At 44.0% G+C, this 18745-nt stretch overlaps 1 protein-coding gene and 1 non-coding gene across 2 annotated transcripts; one reads left to right on the forward strand and one right to left on the reverse strand.

Moving 5' to 3' along the window:
* Positions 1-3055: 3055 nt before the first annotated feature.
* On the reverse strand, positions 3056-3185 carry LOC126012491 (small nucleolar RNA SNORA22). The gene has a single exon (XR_007496953.1). It is a non-coding gene; the product is annotated as a small nucleolar RNA SNORA22 (small nucleolar RNA).
* A 2213-nt stretch (positions 3186-5398) lies between these two features.
* Positions 5399-13805, forward strand: THG1L (tRNA-histidine guanylyltransferase 1 like). Its single transcript, XM_049775757.1, has 6 exons — positions 5399-5589; positions 7507-7683; positions 9147-9316; positions 10090-10178; positions 11433-11540; positions 13507-13805. The coding sequence occupies exons 1-6, from the start codon at positions 5399-5401 to the stop codon at positions 13666-13668; spliced, it is 897 nt and encodes a 298-aa protein (XP_049631714.1). The 3' UTR covers positions 13669-13805.
* The last annotated feature ends 4940 nt before the right edge of the window (positions 13806-18745 follow it).

Genomic DNA, 18745 nt, shown 5'->3' on the forward strand with positions numbered 1-18745 from the left:
AAAGACCATCAGGCTTCAGCTCCCAAATCAAGTGTCGCCTGTGTAACAAAAGCAGAAGGAAGTCAATGTTCCCATGGCAATTCTAGAGAAAATTATCCAAACATAGGAATATAGCCAATAGGTTGTTGCTTAACAGAGAGGTCCAGGCGTCCATTTAAGATCAGCTCACTTTACATGGCAAGCACCAGATCATCCCATTTAACCTGTTTGGATTATCTCTAGCACTTTCGTCATGCAAATGCCAAGCAGTGCACAGGTTATGTTTGTAGTTATAAGGAGTTTCATCGAGGTTTATCGCCTATGGAATCCCACTGGCAATGGATGGTACCCAGTTAAGAGGCCCAAAGGGATTGTATTCCAGGGTCTCCTTATATATCACTGTGCTATACGCCAATGCATAGGCTCAGGCTGCATGAATGTTTAGTGCTCTAATCTCAAATACTTTGGGCCTGATTGTGCCTTATCATAGTTAGTCTGGCTTTCCAGTCCTGAAATTCTAAAGGAACCAGTGTGTGGCTTCACTAGAAAAATCTCAGGATGGAGATGGGCAACTCTATTAAGCAAGATGTGAAAAAGAGAAATCTTATTTTTTGGATTTTCCCATACTGCCCTACTCATTGACTTGACCTTGCTAAATTTGGCCCACAGGCCGTGCAGTATTCCTTGACATGCCATTTTAAGGGCTCATGCTGGGGTAAAGTATTATGTCAGGATGTCTCCATGGTTGTTCCTGTGTGTGGCCTTATCATGGCTTATGCAGTGGTGTTCACAGTCTCACAGGTTTCCACTGGGAAGCCTCTGTCCTGTAAGTCTAAGGGATGATTATGTACCTAAATAGGTTTTGCCTGCAAATCATTAACTTGATGCTTAACAAAATCAGTTAATTTTTTTAAAGCCCATGGCCCAAATGAGATTACCAATAGTAAACCTATGAGGGAGCCAAGGAAAAAAGGCAAAAGGGTGTTTAACCTACCAAACATATTCCACATTCCCTCATTCTGTTTAATATTTAAGGCCAGGTGGTGTAATTTATCAATTTTATCCTGAATTTCCTGGCTATTATCAGAAATGTTAAAGCACTTTTTCACAGCATTAAAATATACAGAATCAGTGACAAATACACAATTGATATTTTCATCTTCATGGCAAAAGTGTCCTTTAAAGTCTATTTTCAAGGTATTCCTTCATTTTGTGCTCTCTGGGGATGCTCACTCCTCAGTGTTGTCATCTGGAATTATTTGCCTGCAGATCCACTCCCTGGAAGTCTCTTTTGAAGGTAGGTGACCTCTTTAAGTTCTGTGGAAGGAACATAAGGGGAACTCTCAAGGTTTGTTGTGGCCCTGGAGACAGCTTGATTAGTTTGTTTTATGTCTTTATGGGAGCCAGCATGTAGCTCCTTCTTCTATGTCAGAAATACACACAGATCCACGGCCCCAGATAAGTACTTGGTCTGGGCCTTGCCATTTGCCAAATTAATGACTCTTTCCATAGTTCCAAGGTGTACTGATTTTTTTAGTTGCAGGATGCCACAGTCTGTCAGCTGCTAAGTGACCAGATTGATCAAGTTGTGAAAAAATTAATTGAAATCTCAAAAATGACTAAGACTTTGAAAATTGTATTTTATCATGAAATGTAGAGATACCAAATAAACATATATTTCACACAAAACCAAACAGCACTAAACAAAACTTTTCACACCAGTGGCCACTTCATTCAACACAACACACACATGAACAGACAGAAGGATCGATCCAAAACTTACGTTAGAAAAATGTTGGAGGCTGTTAGAGCTAGAGAGCAAAATGGAGTCTCTGATGCTTGAAACATAAGGCCTGTGTATGGGACAGGCGGCCACTGTGGCATTTACCCCCTAGACCTAAAAGAAATGTTAACCAAACAAGTCAGATGTCCCAGTAAACCACCCGAGTTGCTAAGATAAGATCACACATCCTGTTAAGCTACCATTGTGAAAGAATGTTTGTGCCCCATAAAGATAATGTAAAACTGGAAAGTCCATCCTGCACAACCCTCCTACTTTTCTATAGATACTATGGAAAAGTACTCAAAGCTACTTCCTTATGCTGTAGAACTATATATAAGCTTGTCTTGCTTTAATAAATTCAGCTCTTGATCAGCAAGCTTGACTTGAGCTCATTTCTTTCCCAGCCTCTTTCTTCTCTTCTAGGTCGGATCCTCTTCGTGACTTACGAATAACTTCGTGACTCCCCAAGTCTCCTGCGGGTAGGGGTTCCAGGGGGTCGCAGAAAAATTGACCGGGTCAGCGGCATTTGCCTCGCAAGCAGCCGACCCAAGACCTACGGTACTTGGTTCGAATTCTTAAGTCCCGTATGGTCCCCTGTGCCTGCCAGGAGTGATTTCTGAGCAGATAGCCAGGAGTAACCCCTGAGCACCGCTGGGTGTGCCCCCCCCCAAAAAAAAAATTGACTGGGTAAAATTGACAAGCGCTTTTAAATATATAGCTGGCATGTTTGTAAGAAAAAAAATTGTAGAAAAACTTTTCCAGCTTCTAAAAGTACTTAATGTAGATGGAGTGGAGCTTTGCTGAAAATAAAAGCTTCAAGGTTTAGATTTAGCACAAAACATTTCCAAAACAATCCAAATTTGAAGTTTAAAATATTAAAATAGTTAATAAGCAGTTCAAACTTTTAAGTAAAATGGTTAGTGAGCACTGTAGAAGGAGTCTTCACTTTGCTTTAAATAAACAGGTTCCCTTTAAGCTATTTTCACAGTAGAACAGTAAGACAAATGTCCCTACTTTGAAGACCTTAAGTTAATAATTTGTAAATTATCAGGAAATTCATGTTACAATTTTATATACCAAATTAACGGAATGTTTAGATCATTATAAAATATGTTTAGAGACATTGAATGCATTTCCATACTTAGATATTAAGACCAAAATTATATTTGTTACATGTTGGCAACCTGCTTATAAAATTTAGGTACTTTCATAATATTAATTACTCATAAAATTAACAATATTTTTTCATCAATACTAGATTTATTTACTTTGACACAAATATACAGTTTTGTATAATGTGCTGACTTCTTGAATACACTTAAAAAGATAGTTCTTTCAATGCAGAGGTAAAGAACAGACATTGCTGTAGCACAAAATTAAAACCAAGGGTACTATAAAGCACACTTGGGAGTTCACTGTGCAATAAAATTAACAATATTATTTAAAAAGGCCAACCACAACATTTTCTACATAATTTTTTAAATACCTTAAAAATCAAAATAAGGGGCCGGGCGGTGGCGCTAAAGGTAAGGTGCCTGCCTTGCCTGCGCTAACCTTGGACGGACCGCGGTTCGATCCCCCGGTGTCCCATATGGTCCCCCAAGCCAGGAGCAACTTCTGAGCACATAGCCAGGAGTAACCCCTGAGCGTTACTGGGTGTGGCCCAAAAACCAAAAAAAAAAAAAAAAAAAAAATCAAAATAAATTTTCTAATAGAAATATAAAAGACTCAATTTTTAACATTTTTGTGTTTGTTTGAATTTAGAACGCCAAAAAGTTTTTCTTTTACTAATAATCTTATTACAAGTGATTAAATTGTTCTAAAATTCTTGAGAGGCATAAACAAAGGGAGTTTAGTGCCCTTATCTCCTTATTGCTCTTTATCCCTGGAGAATCTTTTAACCCTTACAGACCTGAATTTAGAAAGTTTCCTAATTTCAAATGTCTTAATAATTACTTTACACCACTCAATGCACTAAGCTTAATTACACAAATGCCTTCGGAAAAGGCACACTCTATGCTATCTCTCCAGCCCTTTTCCAAGACCTTTAATGATCACATCCTCCTGACTTCCAGAACCTTGTCCAAGCACAGAATGAATTGGGAGCTGGTATTAGTGACCCTCAGTGAAACACAATGATCATTAAGAAATAAAATCCATTCACTGTGACCTACACAAGCACTATCTCAATGCTGCAGAATAAATACATTTAGAAATTTCAAGGCCCCATAACCATCAATTTACTCTAGAATAATAGCCTTTCATTTTCTATGTGGGCACATCCTGGGCTGTCCTAAATGCTTCTGTGCCTTGGAGCCATGAGAGAACCAAACATTCCTTTCCTGGAAGCATACCCATCCCTTCCAGCCACAAATTTGATTAGAGTGGCTCAGTGGGAGACTTTAGAGACAAATTATTCCTCCTCCTTACCCGCCTCACCCTGAATTTAATCTACATAATGCAGCTCTTAGTGCAAATGAGGTGAGTCAGCATCAGGGAAGACAGGCTGAAATCAGACTTCCAGACTCAAGGTCTTTCTGTTTCCCATCAGCCCCACTGAGTAAGGGAGCTGTTAATAGAAGCTGATCATAAAAGAAAAATAAGTTGAGATCATGTCCAGCGAGGTCCCAGTTAGATGTGTGCACCTATTTATAAGTTTTTATTTATAATAGAATACATGTGAAATAAAACTTGCCATCTGATCTGTTTTTAAGCATATGATTTAGGAATAGGGAGCTTTTCCACATTACTGTGCAGCCAAAACACACTTTTCATTTTGCAGAAAATTCATTCTGAAGTGATTTTTCAAAAACAAAAACAACACAACAAACAACACAACACACAATACACAAACAAGCAGACAACACTGGTGAAGGATGTGGAATATATAAAGGAACATATGCGTGAAACATATCGTTAACAGTTCTGTAATAATGATGCATAAAATAAAAAGCTTATAAAACTAAAAAATTATGCCAAACTGTGAAGCCACAGTCCCCACACCCCCATTATTTCCTAGCAGTTGTCATATTGTCCTCCATCTCTTTGAATTGGACTACCCTATGGAGTTGAGTTTCCAGAAGCACACAGTATATGTCTAAGATTAATATGCTCCTTTTCCCTGCCTGAAAGCCTTGGGGTATGAGGCCCTGGGTGTGCCTCTTCAAGTTGTTCCTACCACAATAACCTGCACTAGAGGTGGGTTGTAGACAAGGTTTTGTTTGTATCCTATGCACTGCACTTCTTGCATCCTATATTGTTGGGTTGGGGATTTGACTCAACTTAGAGGGCACGTGACTTGCAGGTAGAAGGCCATGGATTTGAATCCACTGGATGGTGGCTTTTCTTGAAACATGCCATTCTCAAATCTTATATTGCTGGAGGTGAACAATTTCCCAGACAAAAGACTGAATATCCCAGGGTATCTTTCAAACCTTTGTGGGAACGATTTGCAGCAGAAAAGCAGCAGCAGCCACTAGGGCGAGCACTGGTTGTTGGCTTTCAGTTGTGGCAGTCTAGAGTAGGAGGACGTGCGACCGAGACGCCGGCCTCCGGGGCTGCTAGAGCGGCCGCGATGGTAACAGGAACTTCCGGGGCGGAGCCCCTCTCCTGTCCCCTCCCGCGGCGAGGGCGGGTATGTGGGCCGCTGGCCACGTGCGGCTTCGCAGCATCTCGGCGGCGACTTCCGCCATCTGGGGCCGCTGCCTGAGGCAGGGGGCGGCCATGGCCAAGAGCAAATTCGAGTACGTGCGGGACTTCGAGGCCGACGACACCTGCTTGCCCCACTGCTGGGTGGTGGTGCGGCTGGACGGCAGAAACTTCCACCGGTGAGTGGCGCCGGGCGGGGCCTCGTGGCGCGCCGGCTCTGGGGGCCGCTTCCGCCTTGGCACTGGCCTCCCCACTCCCCCCCCGCATCGTTGCCGGGCAACGCGGCAGCCAATGAGCGCGCCGCTCTGCGCGTCCCCCGCTGATGCCGGAAGGAGCGGCGAGCGGGAAAGCGCTGGGGTACTACTTAAACGGGCCCAGTAGTCGACTGCGGGAGCTTGGGGCACTGGCTGGACACGATGCACCCGGCACCATCGCCACCCACGCCGACTTCGGTTCTTCTCCAGTTGCTCAGCTAATGAATTAGCTACCATCTATCTGGTCCTGTTCAGAGGCCTGCTCGCACCTTGCTTGGCAGCAACTTACGTGTTCTTGCATCAATGGCCAATAACAGGCCGCCTGTATCGGCTACAGGAGAGGAAGAGGAGGAGGAGGGAGTGTTAACAGAATGTCGGAAATGCATAGAGAGTGAGGCTTTAATAATAAGTATAGTCACTCCATATTTTAATTTTTATTTTTTTAGAGAGAGAGAAATGTATGTATTTCTGGTTTTGGGGTCACACCCAGCAGCGCTCAGGGGTTACTCCTGCCTCCAAGCTCAGAAATTGCTCCTGGCAGACTCGGGGGACCATATGGGATGCCGGGATTCGAACCAATGGCCTTCTGCATGAAAGGTAAACGCCTTACCTCCATGCTATCTCTCCAGCCCGAAATAAAATATTTAAAAAATTTCCCACGTTACCCTAAACTCCAGTCTGCAGAACACACTTCAGGCAGCAAGCTGCTCGATGAAGGTTTGGGAACGAAAGAGTCATCTTTTTATTTTTAAGGGACCAGATATAGTAGTTTTATTATTATTATTATTATTTGTTTTAGTGTTGGGGCCACACTTGGCAGTGCTCAGGGCTTACTCCTGGCTCTACATTCAGAAATTGTTCCTGGAGGTACTTGGGGAAGCCTATGGCGATGCCTGGGATAGATAGGAACCTGGTTGGACAAGTGTAAGGCCAGTATTATTTCTCTGCCCCAACACCCCAAATAGTATGTTTGAAAAGAGCCACTTGGACTCGTTTCCGGAGGGGAAAAAATACCTGGGAGCCACAAAACCATCCAGACATTTAAAATCAATATAACACTGCATACATTGTTTCTTATCTTAATGCTATATACAGGATCGTGCAGTTAGCTGTCCATCTGAAGAAAAAAGAACTTTTTTACTTAACAATGTGTAAAACATATATTTGTGCAAATTAATAGCCAATTAAAATAATTACGTGATACTGCTCCCCGCATCGGCCCTGCAAAGCTTCAAAAGAGCGGCATTCATGGCCAGAGAGATAGCATGGAGGTAGAGCATCTGCCTTGCATGCAGAAGGACGGTGGTTCTAATCCCGGCATTCCATATGGTCCCCTGAGCCTGCCAGGAGCAATTTCTGAGAATAGAGCAAGGAGTGTGATTCCCCCCCCCACCCAAACAAAAAAGACCAGCATGTACCCCTGTCTAGACTTTTTGTTTTGTTTTGGGGTCCCAAAAACCCACTCAGGTGTTACTCCTGGCTCTGCGATCAGAAATTGCCCCTGGCAGGCACGGGGCAATTACTGGATTTGAACCACTGTCTGTCCTGGGTAAGCTGATTGCTAGGCAGTTTCCCTACCACTTATAGCTCTGGCCCAGCTCCTTTCTAGGAAAAGAGGAAGAGGAAACATGACACTCTGCTGTCTCTTTTCCTCAGGTGATTGGGGCAAGAAACACCCCCCTTCCCCCCCCCCCCCCCCCCCCCCCCCGAGTTCCTAAAGAAACTGGTTGTGGCTGACAGGAGGTTTAGGGTGGGTTCTTTAAATAGCCTCTGCCAATCCTGTGTTAATGAAGTGCTCTTTTACATCCCTGTTCTTTTCCGTCTTTGCTTTCCTTTCTGAAGGTTTGCTGAGAAGCACAATTTTGCGAAGCCTAATGATAGCCGAGCTCTCTATCTAATGACCAAGTGTGCCCAGACTGTAATGGAGGAACTGGAGGATATTGTGATTGCATACGGACAGAGTGACGAGTACAGCTTTGTGTTCAAGCGCAAGAGCAATTGGTTTAAAAGAAGAGCCAGGTAATTCCTGGGCCTTGCATTTTGATAATATTTCCAGCCAGCCTCTGTTTTTAGCTTTTTTGTTTGTTTGTTTGTTTGTTTTGGGGCCACGCCTCGCAGTGCTCAGGGGTTACTCCTGGGCTCTGTGCTCAGAAATTGCTCCTGGAAGGCTTGGGTGACCATATGGTATGCCAGGAATCGAACCAGATCTGTCCCAGGTCAACCATGTGCAAGGCAAATGTCTTACCGCTATGCTATGTCTTCGGCCTCTGGTTTCTGCTTTAGTAGAATTAGCAATTATTGGTGGTATGTATGGAACTTGCATGGGAAGTTTTTGTTCACATAATTTTACTTCCATTTGGAATCTGAGCATTGTATATGCTTCTGATTCCCCTTCATTCCCCATCACTTGGGCTTCTATAGAAGACTGAAATGTATTGAACTAGAAACAGAAATCTTAGAATGTGGGCCAGAGAGATATAGTACAGTAGGTAGGGTACTTTTTTTGTATGTAGCCTGCCCTGGTTCAGTGTCACATGGTCCTCCAAGCCTGCTAAAAGTGATTCCTGAGTGCAGAATCAGGAGCAAGCCCTGAGAACCATGGGGAGTGACTGAAAAACCAAAATTAAAAAAACAAAAATTTATATTATGACAGTGGTTGACTTTGGCCACTACTAGGCTATTAATGACAACATTGTTAGACTTTAGGAGGAAATTCATAAAGACGCATTTTAATTTGCTAGTATTTTCAAATGCCTAGGAAACAGTTTACATATTGGGTTGGTATGGTGTTTTTTGTTTTGTTTTGTTTTGTTTTTTTGTTTTTTGGGTCACATCCGGCACGCTCAGGTTATTCCTGGTTCTGTGCTCTGAAGTTGCTCCTGGCCGGCACGGGGACCATATGGGATGCCATGATTTGAACCACACTGTCTGTTTGAATTAGTTGTGTGCAAGGCAAATAAATGCCTTATCACTGTACTATCTCTCTGGTTCCCTGGGTGGTATGTTTTGAAAACAATATTCCCTTCCTCCCAAGATTTAAAATAAAAGGCAAACAAAATATCATCTCTTGCACCAGAAATTTACATCAGATCCTATTAGAGTAAAATGTCCTAGTTGTTGCTTATAAGAAGGAGAGGTATGGGGCCGGGCGGTGGCGCTGGAGGTAAGGTGCCTGCCTTGCCTGCCTGCGCTAGCCTAGGACGGACCGCGGTTCGATCCCCCGGCGTCCCATATGGTCCCCCAAGAAGCCAGGAGCAACTTCTGAGCGCATAGCCAGGAGTAACCCCTGAGCGTCGTCACAGGGTGTGGCCCAAAAACCAAAAAAAAAAAAAAAAAAAAAAGAGAGGTATTATGCTGCAGACTCTCAATCCAGATATGTTTTTATAATCTCTCTGATATGCGTATTGGCTTTACCATGATACTGAATTAATGTCCTGTGTTTTCTTTTTTCTTGCTGCACCCAATGTGCCTTACTTTGCTAGTAAGTTCATGACTCACGTGGCCTCCCAGTTTGCCTCCAGCTATGTGTTTTATTGGCGGGATTTCTTTGAAGACCAGCCTCTTCTGTATCCTCCAGGCTTTGATGGAAGAGTTGTGGTGTATCCTAGCAACCAGATTTTAAAGGACTACCTCAGTTGGCGGCAAGCAGACTGTAAGTGAAACTGAGTAAACCACAAATTCCAAACTTCAAAGTGGTGGTCTTGCCCAGCATGTATCTGTTTAGAACATAGTATTCTAGATTTGTGTTTAGAGCCACGCGCGCGCGCACGCACGCAGGCACACACACACACACACACACACACACACACACACACACACACACACACACACACCTATTTTTATTTCTTTTTTTATTGCTCAAGAAAAGGCAGTTGAAATTAGATACTATTTGTAAACACTCACTAATTCCAGCTCTTAAAAAGTTTGGTAATACTAAGTTTAAATTTGCACCAAGTGTTCGACATGCTCCTGCATGCACTGCAGCCCACAGTCACCAGCACACACTCCTGCTGAGTTCCCTGGTCCTCCCTGGTGTATCCATTCTACTTCTATGTTTCTGTTCAGGCCTTGGTGGATACTGGAGTTATGGCTCTTGCCTTGCAGACTATAAAATAAATAAGACACATTTCTCATATATGTCTTGATTTTACTAGAATTTGGAGTGCAATAAAGCAAGCCACTTTGAAAGTACCCCTAAATTTATTGTATGCAGGAACAGATGTGTGAAACAGGTGACAAACAGCAAGGGAAAAGGTTAGGAAAAGGCTGATTTCTACTTGTCCTCATGCCTGCATGTCCCCTGTGGGCAACAGCTTGTTACCCAGGGTTCCCCTAAAGGCGGGATCAGTGAGGCCCTAGTGTTCTTTGCAGCATGGATGTTGAATGTAGATTTGGAATACACAGTGCTGTCTGTTCTCTCCACAGGCCACATCAACAATCTCTACAACACAGTATTCTGGGCACTTATACAGCAGTCTGGACTGACTCCGGTACAAGCCCAGGAGCGATTGCAGGTGCAGAACTCTGGCCTGGTGACACTTAGGGACATTTGTCTCTCTGTGCCCCCTGGCAGTGTGCTCTCTCTCGAAAATCTTTCCATTGTTTTCTGAAATAGGAACTGAAATCCTATAGGTAACAGCCTTATTGATGGTTTACTCTGAGGCCCTCAAGGAGTTTCTCCTCTCCATAGCCTTCAGCCTCTTTGGCTCAGCATTGCCCTGTGCTGGCACCTAGCTGGAAACGCACTCTCCGTGGCCCCCTATAACAAGGCTCACACTTTTCTGTCTGGTCAGCCTGCCTGGTCTGGGCTGCCCTGGCTTTGTCCCACATTTATGCCGGGTACCTCTAACTTCTTAGGGGAAGGGTAACAATGACCTCTTTATGGCTTTATGGCTTGAGGGTTCAGGAATGATCTACTTACCCCTTGATCATCCTTCTATATAATTCTTTCTTTGTTATCTAGTTCCTCTTAGGGAAGGTTGGTGAGGGGATATTAATCCCCAACTTGTAAGTGTGTGGTTAGAATTAAATGTTAGATATGAAACAAGGTATGCGGTAAAACACATTGTAAATACTTAATGAACACGGCATATGTAACCCGTATAACAGGACTGCTCATGGGCTGGCCACCCTGAAATGCCACATGATGCTGACAGTTCTGATTACAGTACCTAGATATATATAGTACTCACAGGAAGGCTGGTAGATTTACCCAGAACAGATTTGAGATGAGGTTTATATTTTTGGTTTGCTTTTTGGTCGTTGTTTTTGCTTGTTTTGGGCTAGTTATGCTCAGGGCTTACTCCTAACTCTGTTCAGATATCACTCCTGGTGGGGCTCAGCGAATCTGGTGAGTGCCAGGGATTAAATTCGAGTTGGCTTTTAGTCCTCAACAGTTCATATATCTCTTAAGTGGAGGGACAGGTATGAGGGAGAAAGAACATCCATCCAAAGTGTGTGCAGAGAACTAAGTTCGCTGTTCCTCACTCTCCTCTCACCCTGTTACAGTTGTGACTTGTTTTGTTTTTGTCTTTATAGTTTTTTATTTTGGTTTGGTGTGCATTTTGCTAGAGAAGAGAACTGTATGAATTTGACAACAAGCAAGATTGGACCTGCTTTTAATTTACACACCCATTAGTGTCTCACAGATGTGTGGTCCAGGCCAACTGTTGCTTGATTTGTTGGTGGCTGTTGAGGTCAAAGAGGAACAGGCTGGGTTGGGAAAATGACACCTATTCCACCACTGATACCTGCTTGCATTTCCTCAGGGGACTCTTGCGGCAGACAAAAATGAGATTCTGTTTTCTGAATTCAACATCAACTATAACAATGAGCCGCTGATGTATAGGAAAGGAACGGTGTTGATATGGCAGAAGGTAATGAATGTTATTCCCCTCCACAGGGTCCTGTGACCCTGGCTGTAGTCACTGCTTCTCTTGAGTGCCTTGGAAAACGAGATGGCAGCTGTCATTATGGTAGCTCGTTTTGTCACTGGCTATAGGGATTTGGACTCTTCCTTCTGTAAAGAATCACAGAACCGGGGCCGGAGAGATAGCATGGAGGTAAGGCGTTTGCCTCTCATGCAGAAGGTCATCGGTTCGAATCCCGGCGTCCCATATGGTCCCCCATGCTTGCCAGGAGCGACTTCTGAGCCTGGAGCCAGGAGTAACCCCTGAGCACTGCCGGGTGAGACCCAAAAACCAAAAAAAAAAAAAAGAATCACAGAACCTTAGAAGCAGTATAATTATTTTTCTGTGTCCTCAGCTCTCCTTAAGTCAAACAAAAGCCACTTTATCGTATTGGAGAGAGAATACCCTGGGCTGACCTGGATTCAATCCTTAGCACTGCATATGGTCCCTGATTACAGAACTAGGAGTAAGTCCTAAGCATGGCCAGGTGTGACCCAAAAACCAAATAATAAATGGACTGTGAATATAAAAATACTATTTGCACTATCTCTTTTTAAAAGTTTCTTTTTGGGGGGAGGGGGTCACACCTGGCTGTGCCCAAGGCTTACTCCTGACTCAACACTCAGGGATCACTCCTGCTGTGGCTCCAGGGACCATATGGGTGTTAGGGATTGAACCTGGGTCAGCTGAATGCAATCAAGTGCCCTACCTGCTGTAATATATCCCTGGTTCCTCAGACCATTTTAAAGAGATGTTCGCCCCCACTGGTTGTCTGGCACCGGCAAATAGACACATGCATGCACATGCATATATGCATATGATGCCACCATGGAACGGGGTGTCCACACACAGTCACACAGGACGTCACTGTTGAAGTCACACACACACACAAACACCTCTCTCTCCCCCTCTCTCCCCCTCCCTCTCTCTCTCCCCCTCTCACCCCCTCCCTCCCTCCCTCCCTCCCTCCCTTCTTTTCCCTCTCTCCCTTTCCCTCTCCCTCTCTCCCTTTCCCTCTCCCTCCAGCATTAGAAGCTAGATCTGAGGATTTTATTATTTTGGGGGTAAGTTCTCCACTGTCTCTGCTAATGACTACAATGTTCTGTAATAAGTCTATGCACTTACCTATATCCTTCATCCTACCAACATTTCCTCCACATCAGTTCCTGGGTGTAACATTTTCTCTACATTTATTTCCTCTGTGTAAAGTTTTTCTGGAAGGAAGAACACTTTAAGCATTAAAGTGGTGCTTAGCTCAAGTGACATCAGCTCTTTTACTGGGGTTTCATTTTTTTATTTTCAGGGATGAGGTTTTGGCTACATCCTTTGGGGCTCAAGTTATTCCTAGCACTGAAGCCTGTTAGGGCTCAGGATTATATGTGGTGGTGCTGGGGTTTTCACTTGGATTTGTCCAAATGAAGGTGCCTTACCTCCTATATGTGTCTGTTCCCTTCTATAGGGATTTTTAAGATACTTTTTAACTCAGATGCTCTCTACTGTGGTGGGAGGGCATAGGTAACTTCAATTCTGTAGTTCTTTTTTTTTTTTTGTGTGTGTGTGTGGTTTTTTTGGGTCACACCCGGCAGTGCTCAGGGGTTATTCCTGGCTCCATGCTCAGAAATTGCTCCTGGCAGGCACGGGGGACCATATGGGACACCGGGATTCGAACCGATGACCTCCTGCATGAAAGGCAAACGCCTTACCTCCATGCTATCTCTCCGGCCCCAATTCTGTAGTTCTTACTAATAAGGAGTGTGGAATTGCTCCTTTGTTCCCAAGCTTCCTTTTACAAGATTAGCGCTATGACATTTATTTTTAAGTTGTAAAGAAATTAATGCATGTATATCAGGGAGAAGAAGACAGTCTATTTCTCTTATAGCTCCTCCTCTTCTTCTAAACTGCTGATTTGACATCGTCAATATTTTACCTGTAGGTAGATGAAGTCATGACAAAAGAAATCAAACTGCCGGCAGAAATGGAAGGGACAAGGATGGCTGTGACCCGAACACGGACGAGGCCAGTGCCCTTGCACTGTGACATCATCGGGGATGCCTTCTGGAAAGAGCACCCAGAGATTCTGGATGAAGACAGCTGACACTTTACTTTCCAGCCCTGGAGATAGTGTAACATGGCAATTCCTTGCAGGTCTCCTGGGGCCGGGGGAGCCACCTCTACCACCCATGACTGGTTGTGGCAGTGATGCAGCCCTTCGGGAGAGGGGGTGGGAAGGATGGGATGGAGACTGTCTGCCAGTCTTGCAGTGTTAGGACATGATCCCTGCAGAAGTGCGCCTTAAAGGAACTGTGCTATTTTTATAAAGCAAGAACTAACTCATCATGCCTTGCAGATTGAGTCATTTTTAGATCGTGGCATCAAATCTTACTAAAAAAAAAAAAAGGGACCGGAGAGGTGGCGCTAGAGTTAAGGTGTCTACCTTGCAAGGAAGGACCGTGGTTCGATCCCCCAGCGTCCCATATGGTCCCCCCAAGCCAGGGGCAATTTCTGAGCACTTAGCCAGGAGTAACCCCTGAGCATCAAATGGGTGTGACCCCCCCCCAAAAAAAAAAAAAAACACAAAAAAAAGAAACTTGGGGGCCAGAGTAACATACAGCGGCAAGAGCAGTTGCCTTACCAGCGCTGTTGCAGGTTCAATCTTCAGCACTCCATATGATTCCTCAAGAACCGCCTGGAGTAATTCCTGAGTGCAGAGCCAGAAGTAATCTCTGAATATCACCATGTGTGGCCTCTAAAAACACAAAAATTAAAATAAAAAACAAAACCTGCCAAGCTCTTGTCCGTTATAATATAAAATGAGCTAGGACTTGTCTTGCTCACTGTTCTTATTTTCGTGTTTGGGCCACACCAGGTGATGCTCAGGGCTTAGACATGGCTCTTCATTCCTGGAAGGCTTGGGAAGATGAAGACCCTATGGGGTGCTGGGAATCGAACCTGGGTTGGTCACATACAAAGTAACTTGTCTTACCCATTGTACTATCACCCCGGTCCCTTTTCCCCCATCTTTAGCTAGACAATCTAGTGACCTTCAAGTTCACCCCTTCTTGTGCTTTGGCAGACCTAGAGGTAAATGTGGGTTGACACCTGCTTATTGCCTCTGCGTGTAGGTACTACATTGAACACTTGGGACTTTGCACCAGTTTCCATGCTGGCATCATGAGCAGAACATGGGTCATTGTTTGGATGCCCATGTATAAACATTTCATTGATAGGTTTTGAGATTTGGCGTCATCCATTATTAGTAGCAGCAGCAGCAGCAGCACTGTCTTTCTTCTGCCAGTGCTATTGTTTCCAGAGTTACATCTTCTAGAGAAGGAAGCAAATTCCATATTCAAATGAGAAAAAAGAAACTTGTTAGAATTAATGGGTGAGGGAGAGACTTATTTTTACTTCCTGTTCTCTTAATACTCCCCCTTTGGTTTTGGTTTTTGGCCCACACTCAGCAGAGCTGTTATTCCTGCTTCTTCACTCAGAAATTAATTCCTGGGCAGGCTCAGGGAGACCATATGGAATGCCAGGGTTTGAACTCAGGTTGGCCATGTGCAAGGCAAACACCCCAAATACCCAAGGCTCACTTTGCAGCACATTCTGAAAAAGCTATTCCAGGAACGTTTCTAAAAAATCAGAATGAGGACAATTGAAAAGGAGGTCAGAGGAGTTTCAGGGGCTATTGTCTGTCCATTCCCCCCTCTAGCTCCCGCCCTGGTAATGGGTGTATGGGTTGGATGAATCCTCCCCAGCGGAGCTGAGCAGGAGTTGAAAATGACTGCAGAGAACTCACCACCTCTTCCTCTTTTGTGTTTTGGAGGAAAACAGGATGGTTTGGCCCTTTTAGAATTAAATAGGAGCCAGCCCACTTTATAGACCTGGCCTTGCAGAATTCACAGCCAAGAATATGTATTTTTGAAAAGAAGACAGCTGGTGTCCCACTCATTGACACCCCATTTGTTGCTGCCTTCCTCCCCGCCTTCCTGTCCACACTCCACAGGAGTAGAAAATAGGATTTCTATTTTTGATTGATAATAAATCTCTTTGAGAAAAAAAGGATTCCACTCCTTTGGTCTCTGCCTTTTCAGTGGCAGTGGCATTCATGGATGCAGCAGAGACCAACTCTGCCTGAGTGTAAGACATGTCACCAGCCATAGGTCACAGATTTCAGGTGCAAATATTTATGGAATTGCTTGTTTCAAATGCTCATTTCATGTTCTGCTCCCATAAGATGGGGGAATTCATAGATGTGATTTCTGGCTTTTGATACCTATCTGATCACTAGTACTGTGATAGTCTTAGAGAGGTGTTGTCTCTCTTGTTGGCAAATTAACTTGGTGCTAAGTGAATTTATAGCATATCAAAAGCGATAAGTAGGCAGCTGTGTATTTGTTTTGTTTTGGTTTAGGGCCATGCTTGACAGTGCTTGTGGATTTCTCCTGGTTCTTCACTGAAGGATCACTCTTGGAGGGGCCTGGGGGGCAGTGTAGCATGCCAGGGATTAAACCTAGGTTGGTGTGTTCAAGGTAGATAACCCTGCTGTATTATCACTCTGGCCTCATGTTTGTTTTAATAGTAGGGTCATGTCCGGTTGTTCTCACGCTATTTCTAGTTTGGGCTTTTGACCTATATCTCTGGATTTTTATTTAAATTTTTTTGTAAAGTACAGTTTGGCAGGTGCTTTGTTTTTTGGGGGGGTGTCACACCTGGCAGTGCTCAGTGGTTACTCCTGGCTCTACGCTCAGAAATTGCTCCTGGCAGGCATGGGGGACCATATGGGATGCCGGGATTCGAACCACCGTCCGTCAGCATGAAAGGCAAATGCAGGGGTGGCGAACACGTGGCTCCCGGCCAAAATGAATGCAGCTCTTCGCCTCTTATTATTATACTGTGGCTCTTTGCCAAGTTTTGGTTTTGTTCTGCTTCTGAGGAGAGAGCTCCGAGCGCATAGTCCTGTCTCCCATCCCTCAGAAACAACTGCAGGGGCCAGCGAGTGGCGGGGGGAGGCATATGTCATGTGCTGGGTCACATCTTGCCGTTCTAAGTGTGGAGGACGCAGCACACCCTCACCATCACTGCAGGATTTTGACCCTCACTCAAAATGGCAAAATGCAATATGTGTTTAATAGATTATTGTTAAAATTAGATGCTTTTGTGTGTGTTTGTTTTGGCAGGTCACTGCGTGGTGTGGCTCTCTGACTCTCACAGTTTAAAATTTTGGCTCTTTGTGTCAAACTTGTTTGCCACCCCTGGGCAAACCTCCATGCTATCTGTCCGGCCCGGGCAGGTGCTCTTGAGTGGTGTTTTGGGCCCAAGGTCCTGATATTTCTGGTGATGACATTGCTGGTGGTTCAGTGAAGCACCCTGCAGTGTTAGGGGACTCCAAGGCTGCACCCAGCGATGTTGGCTGAAACTTGGCCAAAATATGTAAATTATAAAGCAAGGTGCTCACAGATTTTTTGTTCTTCTTGCGGTGCTGTGTGATATACTAAAACAATCACTTAGTCGTGTCATAAGAGTGGTCACACACACCTGAGTTGGCAGGAGATTGCAGCTTTGAGGGTTTAGTTCCATAGGCCCTTTGAGTAAATGGTTTCATTCAGCTCTGTTACAAGCTGCTGAGTGTGTGTGTGTGTATGTGTTTGTTGCATGTATTCATTTGTGTGTATTCCATATTTGTGTTTTCCTTTATTTCTTTTTTGTTTTTTTGGGCCACACCCAGCGGCCCTTGGGTTACTCCTGGCTCTGCACTCAGAAATCACCCCTGGCAGTCTTGGGGGATCATATGGGATGCCAGGATTCGAACCACTGTTCATCCTGGGTTGGCCGCGTGCAAGACAAATGCCTTACCACTTTGATATCTTTCCAGCGCCTACACAACTGTATTTTCATGTTTAGCCTTAACCTCGACTGTAGAGAATAGTATATTCTAGACTTGAAAAAAATTATTTTGTTTGAGGGAACAGGGTGGGAGACATTACATCAAGCATTGTTCTGGAGGCTACTTCTGGCTCAGTGCTTGGAAATTGATTGTTCAGAAGGTGCTGGGTACTGTTCAGAAGATACTGTGCAAACCCAGAGCTCTTGCATGCAAAGTCTTTGCTCTAGCCTGTTAAACCATCTCCTTGGCCCCTTTACAAGTTTTGTGAAGCTTTAAATTATAAGCAATTTATGTAGAATCTACCCTAGCCAACAAACAGCGTTAAGATCCAAATTTGTGTGGCCTTGTGGGGGATTGGAAACAGTTCTAGTGCAAGAGTCTGGGGCCTTTGGTGAAGTACAGACTGATTTGAGGGCAAAAAATGGTTTGTTGAGCTGAAGTTATAAACCAGGTCTTGGGTAAATCCTCCGGTATCCTGTTCTTAGAAAGCTGGCTCCTCATTGCCTCTGGTTGCTTAGAAGTGCTTAAAATATCAGTAATACAGGGTGCACTTCCACACTTCCATTATGGCCAAAGCATAGACTGCATTATTTTTTTTTAACTCTTTAACAATTTGTTGTGTGTGTTTTGTTACTTGTAGGATACATTATGGTATAATTCTTTTTAAATTTTTATGAGACCATTGGAATTACAAGTCTTTCATAGTTGTATTTCAGGCATATAGTAACAGTGAATTAGGGCCATTCCCACCACCAGTGTTGACCTCCCTCCACCAGAGTTCCCAGCATGCACCCCACACCTCCACCCTTAGCCCGGGTGTTCCATTGTAACAGGTCCATTTTGTGTTTAGCATGTTAAAGTTTGAGTCTCTTGATTCTGTTGTCATTGACTTTGGCTTGGGTATTTAGATCTGACCTTTTTTTTTTTTTTTTATCCCCACTCAGTGCTCCTGAGACCTTGACCTCGGCCCCATCCACTCTTTCTCCTTTACTTTTTTCAATTTGTAGAATGACATAGAATATGAGGTAAAACAGTAATTCATGTCTCAAGGTTCTATGAAAAAGGCAGGAGCCACTATCTAGAAGATATAAATATGTTTTTATAAAGGGTGTGGGTGTGGCAGTTGTGTGTTTTTTTGCTTGTTTGTTTGCATAGGTCCAGCAAATGTTGGGGAAATTAGAAAGGAAATACCCTTGGCCTAAAATAAACAGGGTGTCTCTACCTATGAAGCATACTGTCATCATAAGACCGACGACAGGCTCCAGTCATGCTAATTGTCCAACCTCAA

Source organism: Suncus etruscus, chromosome 6 (genome assembly GCF_024139225.1).
Source record: "Suncus etruscus isolate mSunEtr1 chromosome 6, mSunEtr1.pri.cur, whole genome shotgun sequence".
In the NCBI taxonomy this organism is placed as follows: domain Eukaryota; kingdom Metazoa; phylum Chordata; class Mammalia; order Eulipotyphla; family Soricidae; genus Suncus; species Suncus etruscus.